Below are 24052 nucleotides of genomic sequence, written 5' to 3' on the forward strand. Positions count from 1 at the left end.
ACAAATTCTTATAGAAATGTCAAGAAATCAATGTTTATTCCTCAAATATGTAAATATACAAAACTGAAAAGCAAATGTAACAAATAGACTGCAGCAGAATGCTTATTAGACACATAGATGAAGACAGCAACAAAAAACTGCTTAATCTGTTCAACAACACCAGTCAATGTGTATGAGGGCGGCCAGTGCGTTCCATATACATTTGTTCAACACATTCTAAAAACTATAGAGCAGTTTCCATCCTCGGCAGCTGACTCAGAGACTTGTCCCGAGAGCATGAGAACCTGTAAAACTAACCAGGAGCTGTCCTTCACTGAGGACCGATGCACATCCAGAGACTCGTTCAGTATAGAACAGCTCCAACATCCACAAACTAAATACCCACTATTACTTCAAATAAAACAAGGGGGAAATGCATTACTATATTCATTAAATCTCCAATCGGTTTTGTTGATGATTTCTAAGTGGGTTTCAGTTCGTTTCATTTTTCATGGTGGGTGATAACAGATGGACACAGACACAAGGGAGATCACTGAGGCATTAGGTGCCTGACATTATACTTTGAAGTGTCATTGTACTGGGTCATGGGTTTATCTGCAATGCCACACGTGCCGACGCCAACCTTTCCATTCACACTCTCTGGAGAAGCAAATATACTCCTCTTCACCTGGAGAGGAAGATCATACAACACAAATATTATAACAGGGTTAAAAAAAAAAAAACTATTTCATAGAATATTACAAAAGGAATTAGCCTTTTTTGCCTCTCATACACACCTGTCCTTTCTTATTTTTGGAATAGGCTTTATTGTTAAACTGCTGCCATTTGGATTTCTGAACTTCTCTCTCTTGCTCCAGCTCCTTCATGCGCTGCACCTTCTTCTGGGCCTTTTTCTTCTTATATTCCCTCTGCTCTGCCAGCAGCTCTTTCCTAAGAGAAGAAACACAAAAGAAAAAAAAAAAATATTTACAAAAAAAAATAATAAAAGTCCACTTTTGTAGTGTATAATGTCTGTGCCACTAATGAAATATATATCATTTTCTCACTGTATATTACTATTAGTATTTTAAGTAAATAAGTAAATTTTTGTCCCGCCAAAGCCTTATTTGATGAGTTGATTGATTTATAAATTGATGTAGATTACTAATGCTCGTGACAGGGCGCACCTTAACAGAGTGACAGAACGAGCAGAGTCAGCACACGCACTCTTTCGGTCTTCAAAACGATCACCATCTCACTATATATTAGCATTTGAAATTTAATTAAATTAATAGGAAGACATATTTCAAAAGAATACATTTAAATAGTAGTATTAAGATGTGTTTCCACCGCAGAAAATTTCCCCAGGAACTAGGAACTTTGGGGTGGTACATGGTATGTTTCGACCACAGGAACCAGGGACTAAATGAAGTTTGGGGTAAATATTTCCCCCTCCAAACGACCCTGCTCGCGAGGTAGTACTTTTTCAAAGTTCAGGAACTTTCGAGGGTGGGACTTGGGCGCCGAACATGCTCATTGGTTTAGCTCATGCAGCATTTTATTTCAACCAGCATTTTTGCGAGGTTCTTTCTGGGTTCAAAAAATATCAGTCTTGCTCGTTCTGTCTGATGGCGCGCGTTTGTCTCAGCCATCTCAAAGTCGTCCGTAATAGCTGATAATAACAATTTTAAATCTAGCTTTACAAGTGTTCAGAATATGCTTTAGTATCAGTGGACTTTTCCGCCTTTTACTTAACCTGTAAAAAGCAGCACAGCTTGAATCTCCTCCATACTTGTTATTGTTACAGACAGTGTTGCGCAAAAATTATTACTGTCCATTGCTGACTGGGAGGAGCAGTCGCATGCAGTCCTACACCACCGGACTAATTTGCCTAATCTTCACGGTAGTTTAGACCGCAGTAGAAACAAAAGCCCCGTTTCCACCAAAATTACCCGGAACAATTTGTACCAGGAACTTTTTTACAGGAACTTTTCTCCCCCCCAGACCTGCAGCTGTCTGCGTTTCGACCGTGATAAAGTTCCGAGAAGATTAGGCAAATTAGTCCGGTGATGTAGGACTGCGCGCGACTGCTCCTTCAAATCAGTGAAGGACAGTAATCATTTTTAAGTGTACCGATTGAAAGATTTAGTGGACTGTTTACATGAGATGTTATCTAAACCGATCTGGTGTTTACATGTGATGACTTTCAATTGCAATCATTTTGTCACATGCAGTTTGTCTGCCGCATCAAAAATGTCGCCGCTGTTTTCTCCAGCAGCTGAATGTGTTAACTGTAGCCATAGCAACTCTTAACGGCCACCAGGACTAATACAGTATTATTTATAGCTATTTGTTGTAAAGTGTAATAATCATCTCAGAAAAAAAAACTTCTGTCAGGCGCAGTTAAAGTAAAAACTACCTGGGGCAATATACGCTGTGTCATTACTCCAACATTACCTTCATAACTCACGAGATAAAAAGTTTACCCCTCAGAAAAATTTGCTTTCCTCTCTTGTCAACATGAGCGTGGCGCGCGCTGTCACGTCATGTAAGGACGCACACTTAAAAGTAATCGGTCAGGTCGTTTACATGGTGAAAAAAAATTAATAACGAGTATGGAAGAGATTCAAGCTGTGCTGCTTTTGCTGGTTATGTATAGGTTTACGAGGTAATTAACAACGACAGAAAAGAACACTAATATGCAGATTCAGCAGCATGCAGCTTCAGCATATTCAGAAAGCTTGTAAAGCTAGATTTAAAATGACAATGTATATTATTATCAGCTATTAAGGACATTGAACGTGAGATGGCTGAGACGACCGCGCACCACCAGACAGAGAGCAAGACTGATATTTACTATTTACTGAACGCAGAACGAACCTCGCAAAAGACTTTAAAAAATGCCCGTTGAACTAAAATGCTGCGTGAGCTCAACCAATCAGCATGTTCAACGCCCAAGTCCCGCCCTCGAAAGTTCCTGAACTTTGAAAAAGTACTACCTCGCGAGCAGGGCCGTTTGGAGGGGGAAATATTTACCCGGAACTTCATTTAGACCCTGGTTCCTGCGGTCTAAACACATGAAGTACCACCCAAAGTTCCTAGTTCCTGGGTAAAGTTCCTGTGGTGGAAACGGGGCTAAAGACAGTAGCATGTCTGGGGGGAAAAAAGTTCCTGGTACAAATTGTTCTGGGTTTTTTGGGTGGAAACGGGGCATTAGAGATATAGTTTTAGAGTTGTCTAGCTATCACTAGACCAAGCTCAATCTTTTAAGATTAAACATTGTCCTGGGGAGTTTTTTCTACTGCACAAGAGGGGAGTTTTTTCTACTGCACAAGAGGTGTGATCAATGAGCATAATTCAAATGACTCAATTGGATAGTCCTTCAACTCATCAGACCACAAGAGGTGTGATCAAAGAGCATCCATCCTTCTCTACCTTTAGCTGTGTTAAACGCACCAATACAGGAGTTTCTCTACATTGAAAATGTTCCCACCAAAGCCTTATTTGAGGAGTTGTTCCCACCTACACCTTATTTGATGTAGATTATTAGTGCACGTGACAGGGCACACGTTAAAAGAGTGACAGAGAACGAGCAGAGAGTCAGAGCACTCTGTCTTCAAAACGATCACCATCTTAGCGCTTTCTCAATTAAGAGCTTTCTTTCCAGCGCCTGGAATTTGTTTACGGATGCCATAGCAACTCTCAATGGCCACCAGGACTTGTACGGTTTTATAAAAGCTATTTATTTGTTGTAAACTGTATTAATCATCTCAGAAAAAAATTAATTCTAATGTCAGGCGCAGTTTAAGTAGTTGATTGTTTGCTAGGTTTAGGGACAGTGTCATTATGCCAAAATTATCTTCATAAATTCTTACGAAATAAAAAGTTTATCCCTCGGAAAAATGTACTTTCCTCTCGTCAACATGCTTGGTGCATGTGAGCGCGGCACGCGCTCTTCAGTGGTGAAAGCGTGCTGTGTACGTCACATAAGGATGCACACTCAAAAGTAATCCGGTCAGGTCGTTTACATGGTGAAATGTTTCATTTGATCGATTCATGAAAAGGTTTATCCACCCATCTCAAAACGATTACAATTTCATTCAGTTTGGGCATTTTGATTACGATTGAGGTGTTTATATGGAGCATTTTCATTCAGATTGGACTTTTTAACTGATTACAGTGCTCCATGTAAATGCAACGACTGTAAAAAATTGCGCTACATGGCACTTTAAAAACCGGATAGTTTATTTATAGTTCGATTACGGATATTTCACGTCATGTTCGAATGCATATTTGAATATCGAATAAGAAGTGACAGCCCTACTTAGCAGTGTGAACAGGTCACAGCAGCGCCAGCGAACGCACAGAGTAACGTTATTTTAAACACACTTAAATGTATCTAATATGATAAAAAGAGCTGCTTTACCTTATAATCATAACCGGAAACGTGGAAATTACCAAAATAAAAAAATTGTTCAGACTGAAATAAGGTGAAACCAGAACAACCCAAGTTGTTGATAGCCAATAATTGTATTAAATTGTATATGGTAGAGAATTAGACTATTTATTACATTTTTAAAGGCGCCCTAGAATGATTTGAAACAATATGTTAAATTGTTCTCTGATATCTACATAGAGGGTATGTGGCTTATTTAAGGGCAAAAAATGTCCAGATACAGTTTTACAGGTCCATTTACAACCCTATAAATTGTCCCTAGGACGTAATGCTCTGTTTTTGCCTTATTTGGAAGGGTCATGAATTTTAATGTTGAGCTCTGCTCTGATTGGCTTATTTCAGCAGCTCAAAGCAGTTCAGTAAAGTGGCTCGTGAGTCCTGACAGAACACAGACCGACTAAATGACACTTTTAAGCAAAACATCTCAAATGGCGATTGATAAAATGCAGCTTACTTGTTTATTTGGTGTTTTCAGATCATTGGCGCGCGAGAAAGAGCTCATGTTTCGCACCGGGACAGTGTGTGGGCGCGTCTCAAACAGATCCCTAGTCCACTAGTCAGGGCACTGATCAGGACATAAGCCAATGGGCTGACTCACTCATCAGTGCCCTGACTACTGAACTAGGGAGATGATTGAAACGCCCTGGAGGCAGAGCAGAGCTGCAGAGAGATCATAGAGAGATGCGAGAGTTGCGAAATTGCAGGCGCGGCTCGCGGCTGTTATTTCAAATAGCACAGCATATTCGATATGTAATCGGTTAACCGGTTTCAACCAGCTAATGATGCTCGGTGGTCGGTCAAGAAAATGTTTAGTTTTTGCCATCCCTACTATGATGTAGCCTTATCTGAAAGACAAATAGGAAAAAACCCCATACTTCAATTCTCAAAAATATAAATATATAACATTTTTACAAAATGAATAGCCTTGTCAAATGACTGTCGTTTTAACTTATATGGTGGAAAAGGTGATGTTTGCTAGAAGGATCGAGTGAACGATCTATAAGCAACGCATCTACGGTTGTATTTTGTAATACAAAATAATATTAACCTTTGTCATTAGACACACTATTTAGTTTTGTATGGTACTTGGAGTTTCCTATTGTTGCTGCAATCATCTTGCGTTATCTAGACAATGCTGTCTCTCTAAGAAACTTTCAATTTAATCAGAAATTAAAAGTAAGTGGATAAAATTGCTACTGCTTGCAGGAATACAGTCGCCCCTTTCTTCAGTTTAAGACACTGAGCGAAGCTTGCTTAAAATGGGCCGAACAAACAAACGATCTTGAATTAAATTGTTGTGGTATCGGATTATAAGCATCAACCATGACTGTTGACATTTTTTTTTTTAATCTGTGGGAAGTTTAGAAAAGTCCTCAGGTCTCCTGAACAGCCTGGAACATGAAGTCCATGCGAGTAGCTTGTTTAGGCCTACCTGATGATTCGCTCCATTTCCGCCTGACAATGCACATGTCTGGACAGATGCAAATATTGGGGGCATGTTGGGTCACGGTTGGGTTTATGTTGAGAAGCACTTTTTTTCACGTGGAGTTCTGGATTCACGAGATATACATAAGTAGGAGGCAATGATGTTTGAGACTCACAGTATGTGATGTCCATGTACTGAACTCTTATTATTTCGCCATGCCAAGGTTAATTAAATGTTTCATTCTAGGGCACCTTTAATGCTACTTTTTAATGATTGTTGCCAAAATAATTAACCAGTAAACCGTGCAAACTGTGTAAAAACGAGGAACAAAAGAAACAAACATCAAGACATCATACATAATGAGATATTAAAATTAGATGAGCAAAAACAATTTTATTTAAATTTATTGTCAGTATTGGGCTCACAGATGACACGGGTAGGTACTTTTACTGTTGGTGTGTGTGTATATGTGTGCGCGTGCATGTGTATGTGTGGATGACCATGTCCGGTCAGTCACCACCGAAGACCATTTCTGACCCAGGAAAAACCCTGCAATAGTGTGCCAGGTGGATAAGGTGTCTGTGACTGGTTCCCTCAAGTGTGTTACAGAAGCAGGATAAATGAATGGACAGGTTTCCAGCCTGCAGCTGCAGGGCGAAATCAAATCGCCGGCAGATCAGGCTGGGTTTACCCAGTCTAGTTTCACAGATCATTTATAGTAAAAATTGAGTGTTGCAACGGTCTCCTTTAGAGCTTTATATAATAGTAAACCTTATAAAAATGTTGCTCTGTTTAGACACTATGGGCCTGTTTACATCTGGTCATATCATGCATTTTCTCAGAAAAGACCAGGTGTAAATGCCTTCCGAAACGCTTTTGAGACAGATTTAAATCCTATCACTCAAACCACTTCAAGTGGTGGCTTCAAGTGTAAATGCACTTGGTTGTTGAAACCACATATGAAAAGTTTTTTCTTCCCAAAAAGACCAAAATATAAACATGAGAGAGCGTGTTTTAGGCTATGTAAAGTCATTGTTATAGCCATTTATGAAACTGAAAGCAAGTCGCAGACGCTCAACACACAATCATCTTCATTAAAAGTAGTGAGACTAAATGATCTTACCAGTGCTGATGCCGCTCTCTCTCCTATTGCGGTCTTTGATCTTGAAATTAGCTGATGATAAATAAAATGCAGCTCATATATGTTGCTTTCGTTGACGTGAACTCCATTAAATTTGCATATAGAGCGGGAATTGAAGATCGGATTTATATTCATTTGGCGGAGACATTTATGTGGCCATGTGTAAATGGAAAACTCTTATAACAAATCAGATGGCTATTGGATCAGTAAAAACACAAAGTGACCAGGTGTAAACAGGCCCTATATTTAAAAAGACCTAAAAGGTATGCTCATGTCTACTTACTTGGATTTGGGCTTTCCGTCCTTCTCTTCCCTGCTCCTGCCCTCCTCCACTTCTTTGAGCACATGAAGTGGCATCACCTCTGCGTTGCCGTAGCCAGCGAAAGTAATGGCTGCTGTGCCATTATCACGGTCAATCTCTTCAATTTCTGCCTCATACAACCTGCCAATCACACAGCACTGTAAGCAGGTGAGTACGGATATATAGACGAACCCCTCTTCCAAAAGTAGCCGAACACAATCCTAATATACCTCCCAGCATTGTGTGTTGGTGTGATACTCACTGTCCATCCTGGCTCCAGGTGGCCATGCAATGGTCTCCGACCCTCCAGCTGTGAGTGGGAGCGACTGTCTCTGAGGTTTTGGTGCTGGCCGTACCTTCCGCAGGCTGTGATGTCAACAGGTCTTTTGTCAACTCAATCACCTCCTATAGCGGCACACAACAGCAATGATTTGACAAATATAGTTAGATAACAAGGCACTTTTTACCCCCAGAGGCTATCAAACATCAAAATAAGTGACAAAAACGTATGCCGCAAACCTGGAGATCCTTCTGCAGCTTAAGCAGATCTTCATTATCTTGATCTGTAGAGAGCGCAGCTTCCACCTGCTGTAGCTGAGCTTTATAATTGCTCAACTGCTTTACCAACTCTTCAGACATCTGAAAAAGTCAAATCAGTAAAAAGGTAAAAACAGATTTCAAAACACTCACCCTTTCATGCATCAACATTCAAAACACTCATAAACAGGATTCTCAAATATTTATCTGAATCCGACCTAAATTGTGTTTTAACTACTCCCTTTTAGATTTACAAAATTTTTCAAAATACAATGGATTTTACAACATGTTTATTTGTAATGTTTATAGCTCATTCCCTCAAAGTCATTAATCTTTTTAATTATAAACGCTTTCGTTATTTAATACAGCATTTGCATTCATTTACCGTGTCTCACAAAACCTTGTTTCGATTCAGTTCAAATATACAAAAGCGATGTGTAGAATCTAAAGCACAAGGCCGCACGCTCGCCAGAAGACATGTTTATATCTATAAACACAGTAACCTTACGATCGGATCATCCTTTATCACGCTTCTTACCTTTAAATATTCCTAATTTAACAATTATATGAAAGCAGATGAATTAAGGTGTTTAAGTGTCCCATGTACAATTGTATTTTCGTAGAAAAAAGCGCCGTTCCTTCTACGTTTGTATCTCTTCGTGCTATCGTTTTTTTCCGACCTTTTCCCGGATATGACGTGACAGTCTCGCGTGATTAAACTGTTGTCGCGATGTTGTCTCGCAATCTTAATGTGAAATAAAATGAATAAAATTAAATAAAATTAAAAACAAATAAAGACAGTTGTTTTGAGTTTAATTTTCTAATTGTATTAACTGCAATGTACTTCCAGGTTCCTCTTTTGTTTTTTAAGGATGTACTGTTTTGCTTCTTTTATGTACAAAAAGATAAATCTAGGCTACTTTATAAATCTATTATTGCTCCATGCAACATTCACCGCTGACAATTCACTCATCAATATCCTTTATTCATTGTTTTAGAAGAGACAGTATATTCAAAACAAGTCCTCATCTAAGAATCTTAAGACAATAAACTTTTTTCAATTTTTTAAAATTTATTTCGTTAAACTTTTCTGTCCTGTTTTTCTTTTTGTCTGTGTAGCCTATAAAAACTATATGAAACAATTATATATGTATAAATACATTTAGGCCTACATTAATTATTACTTCATTTTATGTAACTTTGCTTCTTTTTTACTATATTTTTGATACCTTGGCATTCATAAAAACTAACTAAATGGCTATGGATGAAAAAATATATAGAAGTATATATATAAATAAGGAGTTCGTACCCGAGGAAGAAAAATGGTTCAAATTTCAAAACTGATCATAAATATGCAACTTTAAAACTTGCTATGCAATTCTAACAGTAATGTAAATCAGTGCGATCAACAGCAAATCAGGCTGCTTACATAAAATGCAGACATCTGATGGACCTCTTTAAGATGTCCGTTTTATACCTACATACATTCTAAATCACCAACATCTTAAAGACATTTTTTAAACGTCAATTTGACATTTAACAGGAAACATAGCCTAGACGTAGGCCTATTGCAGATGAGCAAACAATCTAAAAAAATACATCTTCCAGATCAAATAGCTAGATGTGTCTGAGATGTACATGGGATTTTTCCTATTAGGCCTAATGATATCTTTAAATGCTTTATAGTTTTATAAAAGTTTGTAGTTTTCATAAGGGTTAAGTAATGCAGCGCATGACAATGATGAAGCAAAAGCCTGATGTATCATATTTGATGCTTACATCTTTTACATGGTTTTTCTTTCAAAGAAAATATGGATAAAAAAGAACACCTAAGTTGCATAGACCCATGCAGTATTTTTGCCCTGAAATATAGGCTAACTAACATTAGCGAAACGGACTGTTTGTAATTTGACCATACCACCACATTTCATTTGAAGTCCAACAAAGGCGAGACAAAGTTGCTGGTTGTGAATGTCTGTTTGCAAATGAAGGCTCGAGACACACCGTCAAAGACAAACATGCACTAAATAACAGTTTGATTTGGTTTGACCACTAGCCTACTCAGTCAGTAAGGATAAAGTTAACTCCAACTCCAGAATGAATAAGAGCTGACACAAATTGGTTAACTTATTACAAAAGACTAAAAACTTAACGTAGACTTCTCGTCAAAGTTGCATTATGTGTGTGGGTAAATATTTTCCCTGATTACTGCTTTCATTCTTTTATTGTGAATTTATTTCGTCTTGTTGTGTGCATCGGTTACCAAAACAACTTTAATAAAACAGTATAGAGTACAAAATCTCTACAACGTCTATTTTTCATTATTTCAACCATAGACCGTAAAAAAATTTCAACACATTCTAGTGTAGCGCCAGAGTTCTAGCATTCGATCTACGTACGTAGGGTAAGATGATTGGTCTAACGTCTGGCCCAATCAGAGCGCGGCGTCTGTCTGTAAACAAAAGATTTCGTCAGTGTTTTCCAAGAGCGCTTGTCCCGTGTGTTTCTCGGAGTGCGCAACCTTTATATATTGGTCCAAAAACTAACAACAAAATTTAGGACACGCTACATTTAGAAGCTAAATTACAAGGAACATCAATGTCCACGCAAAAGCTTATTAATCAGGAGGAAGGTCTGCACGGTAAGTTTTACAATTTGCCTTGTTTGATTAAATAACGTAACGTTCATCGACGGCTAATGAAAGCGATAGACGCATTAATAGAAACAGTCAATTGTTTATTCACATTCCTAGGTTTTTATTACCAATGTACATCATGTTTTCCTTTTATAAATCTGTACAATGTATAACTTTGTGTTCAAATCCGGTCATACTGCCAAGTCAGCAACTATTTGTTTGCTAAAACAAACATTTATTCAGTTTTGCTAGTACAGATGTTTGATAACGGACAAGAGGCATTTACACTGACCCCTTTTGCACAGATTATGTTGGGGTTTATTGACTAACATCCAAAAATGTAAGTCAAATGGCTACATATTTGGAGTTTGGACCCTTTTTGATTCAGTTTGTGTTAGATTAACTCTAGTAAAGCATGTGTGATTGTTGTAAAGATGTATCAGAAATACCCACTTCTAAACCGTAACAACTGCTTTCAGTAATACAATACTTTTATGTACTTTTCTCCACCAGAATCATGGGTGGAGGTCCACTTTGATTCATGTAGTGAACATAGTGAGGGCACACCAGCCTTGTCTGATATCACAGACCTGGAGAAAATGCTTCTGGAAGCACAGCGGGAATCCAGCAGTAGTTCACGGACAAGCTCTCACTGCAGCAGGTGTGTACAAAACACTTCAAGAGATCTGTGTATACAGGCAAGACAATTACAGTGGCTGTTACTTATTTCCTCCTAGTCCTCGACATGTCCAGACACCCCCACTCATCAGTGCAGCCTCCTTCAACACACACACCATTGCACAGGTAAAAGAAAAAAATATTTTATTGCATAAGTTTGCATTTCTTAGGATTTATAGTCAGGCAGAGTGGATTGAAGTGGTAGAAATATACCGGTAGCATTAATTACTAATCATGCCGGCCATACAGGCAAACAAATTTGTTTGGAGCAGCCGCTATTTTCAATAAGATTTCAATATGATTTATACATGTAGGTTTTTTAGAGGTATCAGAACCAGACTGCAATACAGGCATATGACAATCTAATTTAACCCACATATGTATTGCTGATTCTTGTAGCAACACTATAAACATGCTATGCTTTGACTGCATTGCAGATTTTGCAGAGATTACATGACTAGAAATCAGTGGTAGTGAAATTTCCAAAGAATTAAATCAAATGTATTGTGACACTTTCCTCTTTCACTTCCAGGGGGAAGTTGTACCAGAGAGCAAACAAGAAGCTGAGACTGTGTCAAGGGTCTGTGACTGGTCCAGCCGTCCAGAGAACGTACCACCAGCAGCATTGATCATTAAACGGCCTAAGCGGAACAGATTGTGCAGAAGAAACTCTGACAAAAACGACAAGGAAATGAACACAAACTTGCTGAAGTTGCTGTTGCCCTCTTTAGTTTTGACACATATGCTCATGCTTGGTTTGGGGTAAGACAGTAATGCCTTTACCAAGTCTAACTTTTTTGCTGGCTGCTCTTTTGTTCACTATTTTTAATCTCTCTCTGCAGGATCTGTATTGGACGGCGCCTCTCCACTCAGTGCTCTGTTATCTGAGTCATAGCATATGAATGTGTGTGTATGCTGTGTGTCAGTGTCACTCTGGGATAGTCTCTAGAAAGTTCCCGACAGCCTTTTTCTGGAACCCTTTTGTTTTCCTCCAGGAGAAATGCAGGACTTTGTAAGAGGACACTTTGAAAATATGACGAGAAATAGAAACTCTGAGCATTCTGTTTTTTTTCTTTGGTTCTCCTGTGGGGACTTTGGCATAGAATTAATACAAATGATTCCAGTTGTGTATGGATATCAGGTTAGGTTAACCAGGAAATAAGCCAAATAAATTTAAACTTTTTTTTTTTTTTTAAATGATCGTTACCATAAATGCATCGGAACGAATATTGTTTTACTGACCAGGTCACATTGTATGCTAACATTGTAGTTCTTCAGCTGCTTTTTTTTTTATAGCATTTCAAATCATTATTCTGAGAGAAAATTTAGAGCCATGTAAATGCATATTCTGACATATATTCTAATGTGACATGCTATTGAAAATTAATAAACTGTTTTGCCAAAATAACAATCTTCAAATTCATTTATGTAAAAAATAAATACATATATTCATATATTTTGCATCCATTCTACCAAATATTTTATTTCTTATCAATTTTCAGTGAGCTTTTATGTTTTACTCATTGGTGGAATAAGCAAACATTTTCAGGTACAGCAAGAAAAATTATACTTTTTACTAGAGTGTAACAATATATCGTCTCGCAATATAAAAGTGTTGCAATATAAAAATGCAGCAATATGTATCATGGATTGTGACAATCTGTGTTGTGTGTATAGTTACTTAATTACTGAGGGAAAGCAATTTTTTGTGTTTTTCAGTACTACATTAAACTACTATATATATTGTAATGCTGACTGTAATGTATAATTATGCAATGGGGAAATATGTGTGGGTCCTGATAATGGCAAATTTTACCAGTAAAAAAGTGGCCTACATTATTTTAAATATGTCTTGCCAGTGACAGATTGCAGGCATATTGGTATAAAATAATTCTTTTTTTTTTTCAGTTTCAGAATGATGATTATTTTTAATCTGGTGTCACCATTTTCCTGTGCATTGGGTTACCAGCACCATTTCCACAACGACGTAATAACAAATTTATAATTTTAATTAACAGTACATTTTATTAACCTTTTACCATATCTTAGAGTATCACAATAATAATGTATTGTGAATTTAGATATGTATCAAATTGTGATATAAGCATGTTTCACTTGCTGCCAAACTCTCTTCCAGAATCGGCTCATGTTTTGCAACAGCAGGTGGCGGTATGATCTAATTTTTTCTGAGACTTGTATGCTCGGCTCTAGGTTGGATTTTACCGTTTTTAAGAACAAACTTTCTCTAAAATGTATCAAACTAAAATTATTAATTCATACAATTTATCAGTGAAAATTATATTATTATTGGCAACATAGGTTTCAGTTATAGGCTAATCGTATTTTGTTCCTTGACAGAGAGAACTAGGCCTTTTCCAAAAAAGAGGATATTCAGCATAACAATAAAATCTCAAATATATAATTAAACATAACTAAAACTATTCTTAATTGTAAACGCATCTAACTATTTTAATTATTATCAATGACACTCAGAATAAGTACTTGTGTGACAGCATTGACTTGGAAATGAGCTTTTAGTACTGCTACTCTTGATTAAATAATTTTTTAGACAATAGTAATAAATACTTTTTTATTAATTTTTAAACATATTTAAGCCCAAAGACATTTTATACTTTACTATTATCAGTAGATATTTTGGTTAAACAACAACAACAACAACAGCTTCTTTGGTGCAATTATTTGCATGTGTCACTTGCTTTTGCTTTTGCTATGTTTACAGAAATATTGTGAATCTCTACATTTCTATGAATAAATATTTATTTCTATAAATTATGCCATATATACATATAATAAACTTTCTGATACATGTTTATTATTAGTATTTGTTTGTTATTAATGTTTTATAGGTAAGGTTATCTGAAAATCTACTGTGTGCAAGTTTTGATCTGTAGAAAAAGAAATATTAACTATTAAAAAAATCCTATAAATTTCCCCAACATTGCAATTCATCATCCTGTGGGTCCAGTTCAGTTAAAACTGAATATAACGGATCCACTTCATCAGTGCACATACTGTTATCATGTCGCTCTGTAGGTAAATACCTCGCGATCACCTGCCGCAGGCTGGCGACTATGGCAAGCCCAAGCCATTATGGTAAGCCGTTTTATCGGAAATTGTTCACAGCGTTACTCGTCATAATTGCATTTTTACTAGTAAGAATTCAATAAGAGAGCTCTCTAGCTGTCTTACTAATAAAAATGCAATTATTTAATTCCATAGAACATCACATTTTATGGAATCAGATCTTTCCTCGTGGTTGAGGTGATCATTGGCCAGATTAAATTACATAAGAACTTTCTACTGGAGTAGTGCTGGGTGGAAGGATTCTGACGGTGCCTTTATAGGCTTAAAGTTGATTATTTTACTGTCTAGGCTAATATTAAAAATATGTCAGCAATTTATCAAAAACATCGTTTACCATTGTTTTGTTTTTTAAATCAACAATAAATCAACTTTACATTGTGGTCATGCGTATGGATGTTATGTGGGCTAAATGAAAGTAGCCTGTGGGGTTTCCGTATAGTGAATGGCAATCACCTTCAACAGTCAATGCAACATGTGAACATGTTATCAAAAAAAAAAAAAAAAAAAAAAAAAAAACAATAGTAAAATAATCAGCTAAACTAAAGGTTCAAACTAAAGGAAAGTTTACACTATATAAGGTTTCATTAATGCATTTCTAATGTGTGAACAGGCTTACAAAAGGCCTACAGAAATGCAAATATAACATAAACGATTTTAAATGTTGGATAGGCCTAAATAACTAGGCTATAGGCTAATGTTTACGATTAATAAACCGTCGCAAAAATGTTTCAAAGAGTGACATTTTATTTAAAAAAGAAGAAAGTCATCTTTGATAGGATGCAGCGCGCGGTTTTGCAACTTTCAAAGTGCTTTCCAGCGTGTGACTGTTTAATGCATAGACATCATGTTTAACGTCCCTGTGCGTCACAGCCACGCCCACAAAACACAATATTACACCAACCCATATTCTCATGCGGTTTTTCTACAGACGCCCGTCCTGAGGGAGAAGGAACTTTGTTGTCAACTGTTCTCTTGCATCCCTGTGGACTGAGAGTCATGAAGCAGGAGCTCAGGTCTGCTCTGGACTCAGCTCGCCTCGGGCTGCAGTCAGCTGGACTGACAGAGGGTGACCTTTCTGCTCAGAGGTAAGCAAGTGCATCCCATCATTCTGTCCATTTCTTTTTCCAGTCAACTTTTATGTGATTTCTTTGTGTGAGATGGATAAAGCAAGTACACAGCATTTGTTTTATGTGTGTAAGTATTCTTATGGAAATATAGGCCTACTTATTTAATTTCCCACTTTATATTAGGTAGTAGCCTACTGCGTACTTAAAGTGAAACAAAATTGTTAGGTGTAATATGCTTATTGTGTTTGTGTGCTTTTGCTGCTTTTGACAGGTTTAGAATGAGAGGGTAGGGGTTAACAATGTACGGTAACACTTTATTTTACAGTGTCTTTGTTATGTTTGTTATGTTACATGTACCATGATAAAAGTTAATTATGCATAATAACATGCAACTAACCCTCAACCAAGCCCTAACCATATATTACTCAGTACTTAAATATATAATTACACTGTAACAATGACACCTAAAAATAAAGTGTAACCAAATGTAAGAAGTAATTTTGCTATTAATTTCAAATGTAATTACATTCAAGTATTTAAAAAATATATAATTGTATCAAATGATTCGTGTTTGTTAAATTATTAATTTGTACATTTACTTGTTAGTAAATTAAAGGTAATTTGTAACAGTAATTTGTTGAAATATTACATATAAAATTATGTATTTTGTATTTTTTAAAGATTTTATTTTGTATTTATTACTAAAATTATATTTGACAATTTGTATATACTATAAAATGCAATATGCAGTCCCATTTTATATTGCGTGTCTTAAATAACATTTAGTCATTTGATACATTGCACTTACTGTGTACCTAAATGTTTTTATATTTAAAATTTACTGCACCATTACTGTAATTAATTTTTGTAATGACATCCATAATTACCCGTATCCCACCTCAATATCAGCAAAAGTGTTTTGCAGTACATATGAACACAATAAGCACAATGAATATACCTAACCATTTCTTTAATGTAAGTGTATAGAAGTTATAGACACCTAATATAAAGTATACCTAATTTGCCATAGAGAATGCATTTTAATGGCAGCAGCACTCAAGCTCTGCGTAAAGTCCTTTATTTGAAACTGCAAATAACTAGTTGCTCTGTTTCCGGCAGAGGTGTTGGTCTTGCCCGTGCGCACTTCGAGAAGCAGCCGCCCGCCAACCTGCGCAAGTCAAACTTCTTTCATTTTGTGTTGGCTTTATATGACAGTCAAGGTCAGTCTGTGGAGATTGAGCACACAGCATTCGTGGACTTTGTTGAAAAGGAGAAGGTGAGTAGAAATGTGGAATATATGAAACATTGGATTTTGATTAGATTGGAAGTTATGATGGCATGTAAGACAAAGCATATCATTGTTTTTAATCTGTTTAATTCAGGAGCCAGAAATTGAAAAAACAAACAATGGAATACATTACAAACTCCGCTTACTGTACAACAATGGTGAGAAATGCCTGCATTAGAACCGGTCTACTTTAAGAAATCATTGAACTTTGAACATTTGTATGATGTTTAGTACTGATGCTGTGTTATTCGTTTTCCTGTCATTTTAGGTGTCAGAACAGAGCAAGATCTGTACATCCGTTTGATAGACTCTGTGAACAAACAGGTACAACAATTTCTGCACTTTCATATTATTTGCAAGAATATTGTATGCGTCTTAGAATTTGAAAGTTTGCATCAGTCAAGACTATGTAAAACAAACTTTTAGAACGTGAAGACATTCTGTGTCTGAAGTGATCATGTGAATGATATCTTAATTTATATGTAATATAAGCTATAATTTAGCTATGCTATATTTAGAATGCTTTGTCCACAGAGCTCAGATGAGGTTTATACAAAAATACTCATAAATATTGACATGATACATTACTTCTACTTTGTCAGGCAATTGTGTTTGAAGGTCCAGATAAAAACCCTGAAATGCGTCGTGTTCTTCTCACTCATGAGACAATGTGCAGGTAACTTTTGTCGGTCTGCACTATAGCACACTAATAGACAAAATCCCATGCATGCAAACAAACACAGACAAATAAAAAAAAACATTCTCTAAAAATTAGTTTGTTTGCTTTAATTGCAATTGCAGGTTACATCTGAAAGTTGATGCAGGGATAATTGTGTGTCTTTATATGTGAATTGTACAGCCGATGTTGCGAAAAGAAAAGTTGTGGAAACAGGAATGAAACACCATCAAATCCAGTCATTATCGACAGGTAGGACAATAAGTTATATTCTATACAATTTGTAATGAACTTTATGTACTTAATATGTGTAAGCGAAAACGAGGGAGAGAAAACGATGATTGTTTAATGGTCTATTCATTCCAGAAATTTGGATTTATCAGCATTAAGGATTAAATCAGACTTCATCTTCTTACATCATTCTCTCAGAGACTCTTTTTCTCTATTCCCTGATCTACACATACTGTACATTCACATGTTTTCAGAGGAAAGGTGCTACTCCTGCCCTCCAAATGGTGTCTTTTTCCTTTCATTTCAATCTTAGGTTCTTCCTGAAATTTTTTCTCAAATGTAATCAAAATTGCCTGAAAAATGCAGGGAACCCACGAGACACGCGTCGTTTCCAGGTAAACACAAAAACTTCATTGATCAGATCAATGATGTGTCTTTATGTGTCTAGATAATAGATAATAGGTAACACTTTACAATATTTTGTTAACATGAACTAACAATGAGCAATATATTTTTGGTTAATGTTAGCTACTAAAAATATTCATGTTTGTTCAGTGCATTAACTAATGTTAACATAATTTTGATAAAAAAAAATGATTTGTAAATTTTGAGGTTAATATAAAATAAGTTGAATTAATGCTGTAAAAGTATTTGCAATGTTGTAATTGTAATGTTTAACAAATAAAACCTTGTAAAGTGTACAATAGATCTATTGATTTAACATAAAAAGGCTGTCCTTTATAGTCCTGGATCACACTGTAGATTAAAACCGCAATGGTAAAAATTATAAGTGTAGATAACACTATTACTTTACAATAATTTAATGAATTCAAAAATGTAAGAAATGTTTTTAACCATCCTTGTCCAACATCAAAATATCCTTTTGTGTCCTACATTTCCTGCACTACACTACTAGTAAAATTGACTGTGCGTTGCAGGTGCTGGTCTCTACCACAGCCTCCGTTAAGGGCCACATTCTAGCCATTTCTGATAACATATTTGTCCATAACAATTCTAAGCATGGCAGAAGAGCAAGACGATTTGAGTTAATCGAAGGTACAGTAATCACAAATATATCTGCAACTTTCTAGGAGTTTGTATAATTTTAGTTTAGGTACTGGATCATTGACAGAGAGAGAGTGTGTGAAAGTAGAAAAACAGTTAATCGGTAGGGTTGAGATCAAATAACAGCTTTTTTGGTCAGTTCCTTTCCATGTTGTACTAGTAAAACATATTCAGCAACACCTTACATTATTGAATCTAAATTAGAGACATGACTCGAATAATTTGGTTGTGAATCAAAAGCACACCTAACTATGCTATTAAAATCAGTGTAGTTACTCACTGCTTGGTCATATGACAGTGTGTAGTTAAATATATAGTAGAAGAAATGCTACCAATACCATTTTTGGTTTTAGGAAGCCTTCTGGATGAAATAGTTAAGGCCAATTATTGGATTGCTTTTAAGACATTAAAAAGTCTGTTTTTATATACCTTTACAGATGTTTTTATTGCTATTATTAACACTCTGTATAATACTTTTATTCAATGTATTGAGCTAATGTGTGTGTGTGTGTGGGGGGGGGGCATGTTTTTGTGACATATGAGGACACAAATGTGTATAATGACATGGGTATGACATAGGTATTATAAGGAGAGGGTGAAATATGAGGATATTGGCCATGTTCTCATTTTTTCAAAATGCTTATAAATCATATTGAATGAGTTTTTTTTAGAAAGTAAAAATGCAGAATGTTTCCTGTGATGGGTAGGCTAGGTTTAGGGGTAGGGGCAGTGTAAGGGGATAGAAAATACGTATAAAAACCATTAACCCTGTGGAACGTCCCCATATGTCACAAAAACAAACGTGTGTGTTGTGTGTGTAGCTGAGATCCCCTGCATTAGGGCCATCAGTCCGAGTGAAGGTTGGACATCAGGTGGAGCCGCAGTGATTATTATCGGAGATCAGTTTTTCGATGGTCTGCAGGTGGTTTTCGGAACAATGCTGGTCTGGAGTGAGGTGTGTAACCTTCCCGAGCTCCGTTACCAATCAAAGAATTACTATAAATATTTTTGTGTTTTTGTTTCATTTTTAGCTACATCATTCCAGTTGTTAATTTTTCCTTGGTCAAATCTCCCAGCAAAACGTAAATCCATCCACCCTCACACATTTCCCACAAATCTTTGCAAATGTTGCAAGGTGTGAAATACATTTTCCCCAATAGATTTGGTGGCGAAGTGAAGTTAATCTGAATCTCTACTTCCTGTGAGGGTGATGACTTTTTCTGTTTTGTTACAGGTGATCACACCACATGCGATTCGTGTGCAGACTCCACCTCGTCACATCCCTGGTGTTGTAGAAGTTACACTGTCCTACAAATCCAAACAGTTCTGCAGGGGACCTCCAGGACGTTTTGTTTACACTGGTAAGAATTATATAGTTTGAAAAAATATTGTAACCATAGTTATAGCATATTTTAAGAACATGTGAAAAGCAGTTTCTTGGATTTCTTTTCCAGTTACATAATGTCTTTTTGGACACTCAGACATTCATTTGTTTTGTTGCTGACGGATACATTAGAGTTTAACTGAACAATTTTTTTCTCTGTTTAAGCTTTAAATGAACCAACCATTGACTACGGGTTCCAGCGACTGCAGAAGGTTATTCCTCATCATCATGGTGATGTGGAAAGACTTCCAAAAGTGAGACAAAAATACTAAGTGGACTTCTCATTTTACATTTATTTCCAAATGCTGTTTTCTGTTTTAATTGTTCTAGGTTCTGCTTTAAGTGTTTAATTAAAATTTAAGTCATATAAAAAACGCATGTCTAATTACCAACTGAACTCTCCAAATGGGGAAATTATTCTGTGCTCATCGTTTTATTTGATTCTTGCAAATGCACAAATAGCCGTGTTTATGTATTCTTTACATTATTTTATTGACAGGAGGTCTTACTGAAGAGAGCAGCTGATCTCATAGAGGCTTTTTACGGAATGCCTCACAACAACCAGGTGAATGTAACATTTTGATTTTTTTTCTTAAGCTTGTCCAAATAAACAATATAGTTTAGTAATAAGAAAAAAATATGCCTGCATATTAAAGAGTGTTTTTGTATAATTTAGTATTTTAAAAAAACTTTATTTGCAGTGCTAAATATTAAATACATATTATTTTATTTTGTGCTTATAAAATGTAGCCCTGCAAATAAAAGCTTTTTAAATACTAAAGCGGCTGGATATGGACTTGTGTCTCTGAGATCAGAAAGGATCCACTTATAATTGTAACCAATATTAATTGCTGCATGGAAAGTGGTGTCATTTCTGTGCTTCTATATGTGCCTGACAATAGGAGTTGATTCTTAAACGTGTGTCCGGCATAGCAGAGACACTCTGCGGGAGCCCACGAAACCCATCCAACTCAAATCTGCATGGGATAATGGGTGTAAACTCTTTTGATGAACAGTTAACTGCGAACACAGAGGTTTCACAGGATGTAGAACAAGGTATGCAGTACATGTGTGTGTGTGTGTGTGAGTGTGGTAAATATGCCCCGTGACAGTTTTAATAGATGCATTTCTCTTTCAGTGCGATTCAGTCGGAGTTCAAGCACTGGCTTCGTTTCAGGCAGCGCATCCCAACAGTCTGATTTCACTAATATAGACACATGCGTGAATGGACACACACATTCACACCTTCACTCCAACATGCCAAGGCACACACACTCAAACGCATACCCTACCATGGCCGGGCACACACAAACACATGGACGCCCCTCTGTACCAAACTTCTCCATGGCTGTCACTCAAGCATTCTTAGATAGTCCCACAGAGGACACGCAACACTACATCGGTAAGAACACATCTTTTTCTGAAGACAAAATATATATTTTGTAATACATGAAATGTAATACATGTAGTATTACTGTTATTTAAACTGTTATTTAATCATTTCTGAAGACAAAGTATATATTTTGGTGGTTTCACATGTTTATTTAACCCATCTTTGTCTTCTTTTTCTTTCTTGTTGTTCTATAGTGAAGCAAAAAAGTGCATTTGCTCCGGTTCTGAAGATGCAGTCCTCAACAGCACAAGTTTCAAGTCTTCCCATTTGCACGGTGAGAGCACGACACACATATACACACACACACACGACTCCTTTCTCCTGCTCTTCTCGCCCACTTTCCTTTATTTACTGCATAAAGTAAATATTACATACACACACACATGCTACCTCAGGGAGTGTGAAGTGTGAAAATCATGAAAATATGTGGAGTGTGAACATTGGACAGACACATGTCTATTTTTTTTCTTTTACAGCCTTGCATGGACTAGTGACAGCAGTTGCTCTCACACGGACAAACTCAGAAGTGAAGGAATCTGGAGGAAAACATTTGTGGTCAGGGAACAGCAACATCTATTTTGCATTTTGAACGTTTTCTCAGTACAAGCAATACAAAAACAAGAAACTAGTAAATAAGAACAAGAAACTCTTTAATTACTAAGCTAACTAAGCAATTGTTTTGTTCTGTGTCTAAACAGTATGCACCTCTAGTATTAGTGTGTATTACGTGGCCAAGACATTCAATATTTACTTTATATATTTACTTGATAGAATATTATGAAATATTATTTAAATTGAAAAAAAAACTGTTTTCAGAATTTATTCCTGTGATGGCAATGCTCAGTTTTCAGCATCATTACTCCAGTCTCCAGAGTCACATGATCCTTCAGAAATCATTTTAATATGCTCATTTGCTGCTCAAGAAACATTTGATATTTTTTAGTGTTGAAAACGATTCTGCTGCATTGTAATTTTACATGTAAGTTTAAATGTCACCTTTTGAACAAATTTTGTCCTTGCTGAAAAAATGTATTGATTTCTTTTCTTTTTTTAAAGTGTGACCACAAGCACACACCTTTGATTGGTGGTGTATCTTCCCATCACTCTGTATAAAGCAATATATAAGACATTTTCTTACACTTAAACCTAGCTTTTACAGGAAAATTTGTCTTATAAAACATACTACTATTTAAGGGAAAGAAAATGGTCAAAACACTGGACATAGAGTCATACTGGACTAAATGATGACAATGACAATAGTTCTTTTCTAATGAAGATTCATTTAAGCCCAGCTTCCATGTGGCCCATATCTCTACAAGTCCATTCTTCATGTCCCATTAAATTCTCATATAGGTTGAGAACTGCTTGTGTGTTATGGGAGGCAGTTCTGCTTGTTTTCTATGAGATACCTCACTGAATTCTCAAATAAGCCCTCCATCAACCATCAAGTTTTACTATGTGTAGGAGGCATGAAAATAAAAACAAATGCTGAATATGGAGTTTGTCTGTCATAAATCTGAGCATGTCCTCCCTGTGCATGAGAGAGGAGGCTGTACACTCATGAACACCAAAGAACACAATTGCGTGATGATGACTGTGTCATGAACACAATTATCAACTGTTGTGGATGTTCAAAATCCTTTACAACACAATGTTCACATAACCCACATTTGTTTTCATAGTAAACCCAAATAAATTGGCAAAACCCACCAATTTTGAGGCAATCAATTACATCTACATTTTTTAAGGTAATTCAGTTTTAGAAAGTATTTTTTTTATTTTGTACGAATGCATTTCTATTGACTCACACATTTCACGTACAACGATCATGTAATTTTAACTTATTATGTTTAGTAGTGAAAACTGCTAGCTTACTAACTGATAACATGCTTTGATAGCATTAGCAGAGCATAGCAATTGTTGAAGAGTAGAGAGTATTCAACATACAGTACAGGCCAAAAGTTTGGACGCATTACTAATTGTAATGTTTTTGAAAGAAGTTTCTTCTGCTAATCAAGCCTGCATTTATTTGATTAAAAATACAGAAAATATGTGTATTACAATTTAAAATAATTGGTTTTCAGTTTATTATACTTAAATGATCATTTATTTATTTCTGTGATGCAAAGCTGAATTTGAGTTACCATCATGTCCCCGCGATGGTAACCAGAAACTCATATCAACATCTAAACATTACACACGACTACATTTCCAATTTAACATTAATCTTGCACAAAAAACATTATATAACATTTCCTTTTAGCTCTCCCTTACTCTCCCTTTCAAGTGCCATGACAAAGTATGTTAAAAATAGAAAAAAAGTTTCATAATTTAAATTTGTCTAAATTAAAATAAACAAGTCAATACTACTCAAAACAATAAAACATTTCAGATTACTTCTTTTTTCAGTTTTGTGAACTCAAACAAAGAAATATATCTAATATTTGTATTTTCGCTAATTGTTTTGATCATCAGGGTTTAGTGTTGTCCTTTATGAAATTATGTGCAAAATTAGTGGTATAAAATGTGTATTGCATCCCCTTTATTTAATCTAATAATAATTTATGTATGAATCATGGTTATTAATAATAATAATAATAATAGATTTTATTTATAATGCACTTTTCATTCCGAAGAATCTCAAAGTGCAACAAAGGGGGGGGGGGGGGGGGGGGGATAACAACAAAAAA

At 36.0% G+C, this 24052-nt stretch overlaps 3 protein-coding genes across 3 annotated transcripts; 2 read left to right on the forward strand and 1 right to left on the reverse strand.

Annotated features, from left to right (window-relative positions):
* Positions 1–17: 17 nt before the first annotated feature.
* smndc1 (survival motor neuron domain containing 1) lies at positions 18–8536 on the reverse strand. Its single transcript, XM_067455671.1, has 6 exons — positions 8379–8536; positions 7823–7942; positions 7566–7708; positions 7286–7444; positions 777–930; positions 18–667 (listed from the first exon to the last, which is right to left on the reverse strand). Exons 2-6 carry the CDS (start codon positions 7940–7942, stop codon positions 530–532), a joined length of 714 nt encoding a protein of 237 aa, XP_067311772.1. The 5' UTR covers positions 8379–8536; the 3' UTR covers positions 18–529.
* Positions 8537–10298: 1762 nt separating this feature from the next.
* On the forward strand, positions 10299–12442 carry bnip4 (BCL2 interacting protein 4). The gene is made up of 5 exons (XM_067455673.1): positions 10299–10481; positions 10989–11136; positions 11213–11279; positions 11686–11915; positions 11996–12442. The coding sequence occupies exons 1-5, from the start codon at positions 10439–10441 to the stop codon at positions 12039–12041; spliced, it is 534 nt and encodes a 177-aa protein (XP_067311774.1). The 5' UTR covers positions 10299–10438; the 3' UTR covers positions 12042–12442.
* A 458-nt stretch (positions 12443–12900) lies between these two features.
* On the forward strand, positions 12901–22792 carry ebf3b (EBF transcription factor 3b). The gene is made up of 17 exons (XM_067455672.1): positions 12901–13140; positions 15187–15343; positions 16445–16601; positions 16708–16771; positions 16882–16937; positions 17216–17289; positions 17473–17541; positions 17834–17915; positions 18459–18576; positions 19407–19540; positions 19820–19946; positions 20135–20223; positions 20469–20534; positions 20872–21025; positions 21108–21371; positions 21557–21636; positions 21839–22792. Exons 2-17 carry the CDS (start codon positions 15255–15257, stop codon positions 21851–21853), a joined length of 1638 nt encoding a protein of 545 aa, XP_067311773.1. The 5' UTR covers positions 12901–13140; positions 15187–15254; the 3' UTR covers positions 21854–22792.
* The last annotated feature ends 1260 nt before the right edge of the window (positions 22793–24052 follow it).

The sequence above is a fragment of the Pseudorasbora parva genome, chromosome 10 (assembly GCF_024679245.1).
Source record: "Pseudorasbora parva isolate DD20220531a chromosome 10, ASM2467924v1, whole genome shotgun sequence".
Taxonomy (NCBI): domain Eukaryota; kingdom Metazoa; phylum Chordata; class Actinopteri; order Cypriniformes; family Gobionidae; genus Pseudorasbora; species Pseudorasbora parva.

Bases quoted from the DNA above. Each gene is read 5' to 3' on its own strand.
- bnip4 (XM_067455673.1), top strand. From the start codon at position 10,439: ATGTCCACGCAAAAGCTTATTAATCAGGAGGAAGGTCTGCACG. The intron at 10,482-10,988 runs GTAAGTTTTACA...TTTCTCCACCAG, and splicing joins TCAGGAGGAAGGTCTGCACG to AATCATGGGTGGAGGTCCAC. The intron at 11,916-11,995 runs GTAAGACAGTAA...CTCTCTCTGCAG, and splicing joins ATGCTCATGCTTGGTTTGGG to GATCTGTATTGGACGGCGCC.
- ebf3b (XM_067455672.1), top strand. From the start codon at position 15,255: ATGAAGCAGGAGCTCAGGTCTGCTCTGGACTCAGCTCGCCTCGGGCTG. The intron at 16,602-16,707 runs GTGAGTAGAAAT...TGTTTAATTCAG, and splicing joins ACTTTGTTGAAAAGGAGAAG to GAGCCAGAAATTGAAAAAAC. The intron at 17,542-17,833 runs GTAGGACAATAA...TTTCAATCTTAG, and splicing joins AATCCAGTCATTATCGACAG to GTTCTTCCTGAAATTTTTTC.
- smndc1 (XM_067455671.1), bottom strand. From the start codon at position 7,942: ATGTCTGAAGAGTTGGTAAAGCAGTTGAGCAATTATAAAGCTCAGCTA. The intron at 7,709-7,822 runs GTTTGCGGCATA...GTGCCGCTATAG, and splicing joins AGCTGCAGAAGGATCTCCAG to GAGGTGATTGAGTTGACAAA. The intron at 7,445-7,565 runs GTGAGTATCACA...TGTGATTGGCAG, and splicing joins ACCTGGAGCCAGGATGGACA to GTTGTATGAGGCAGAAATTG.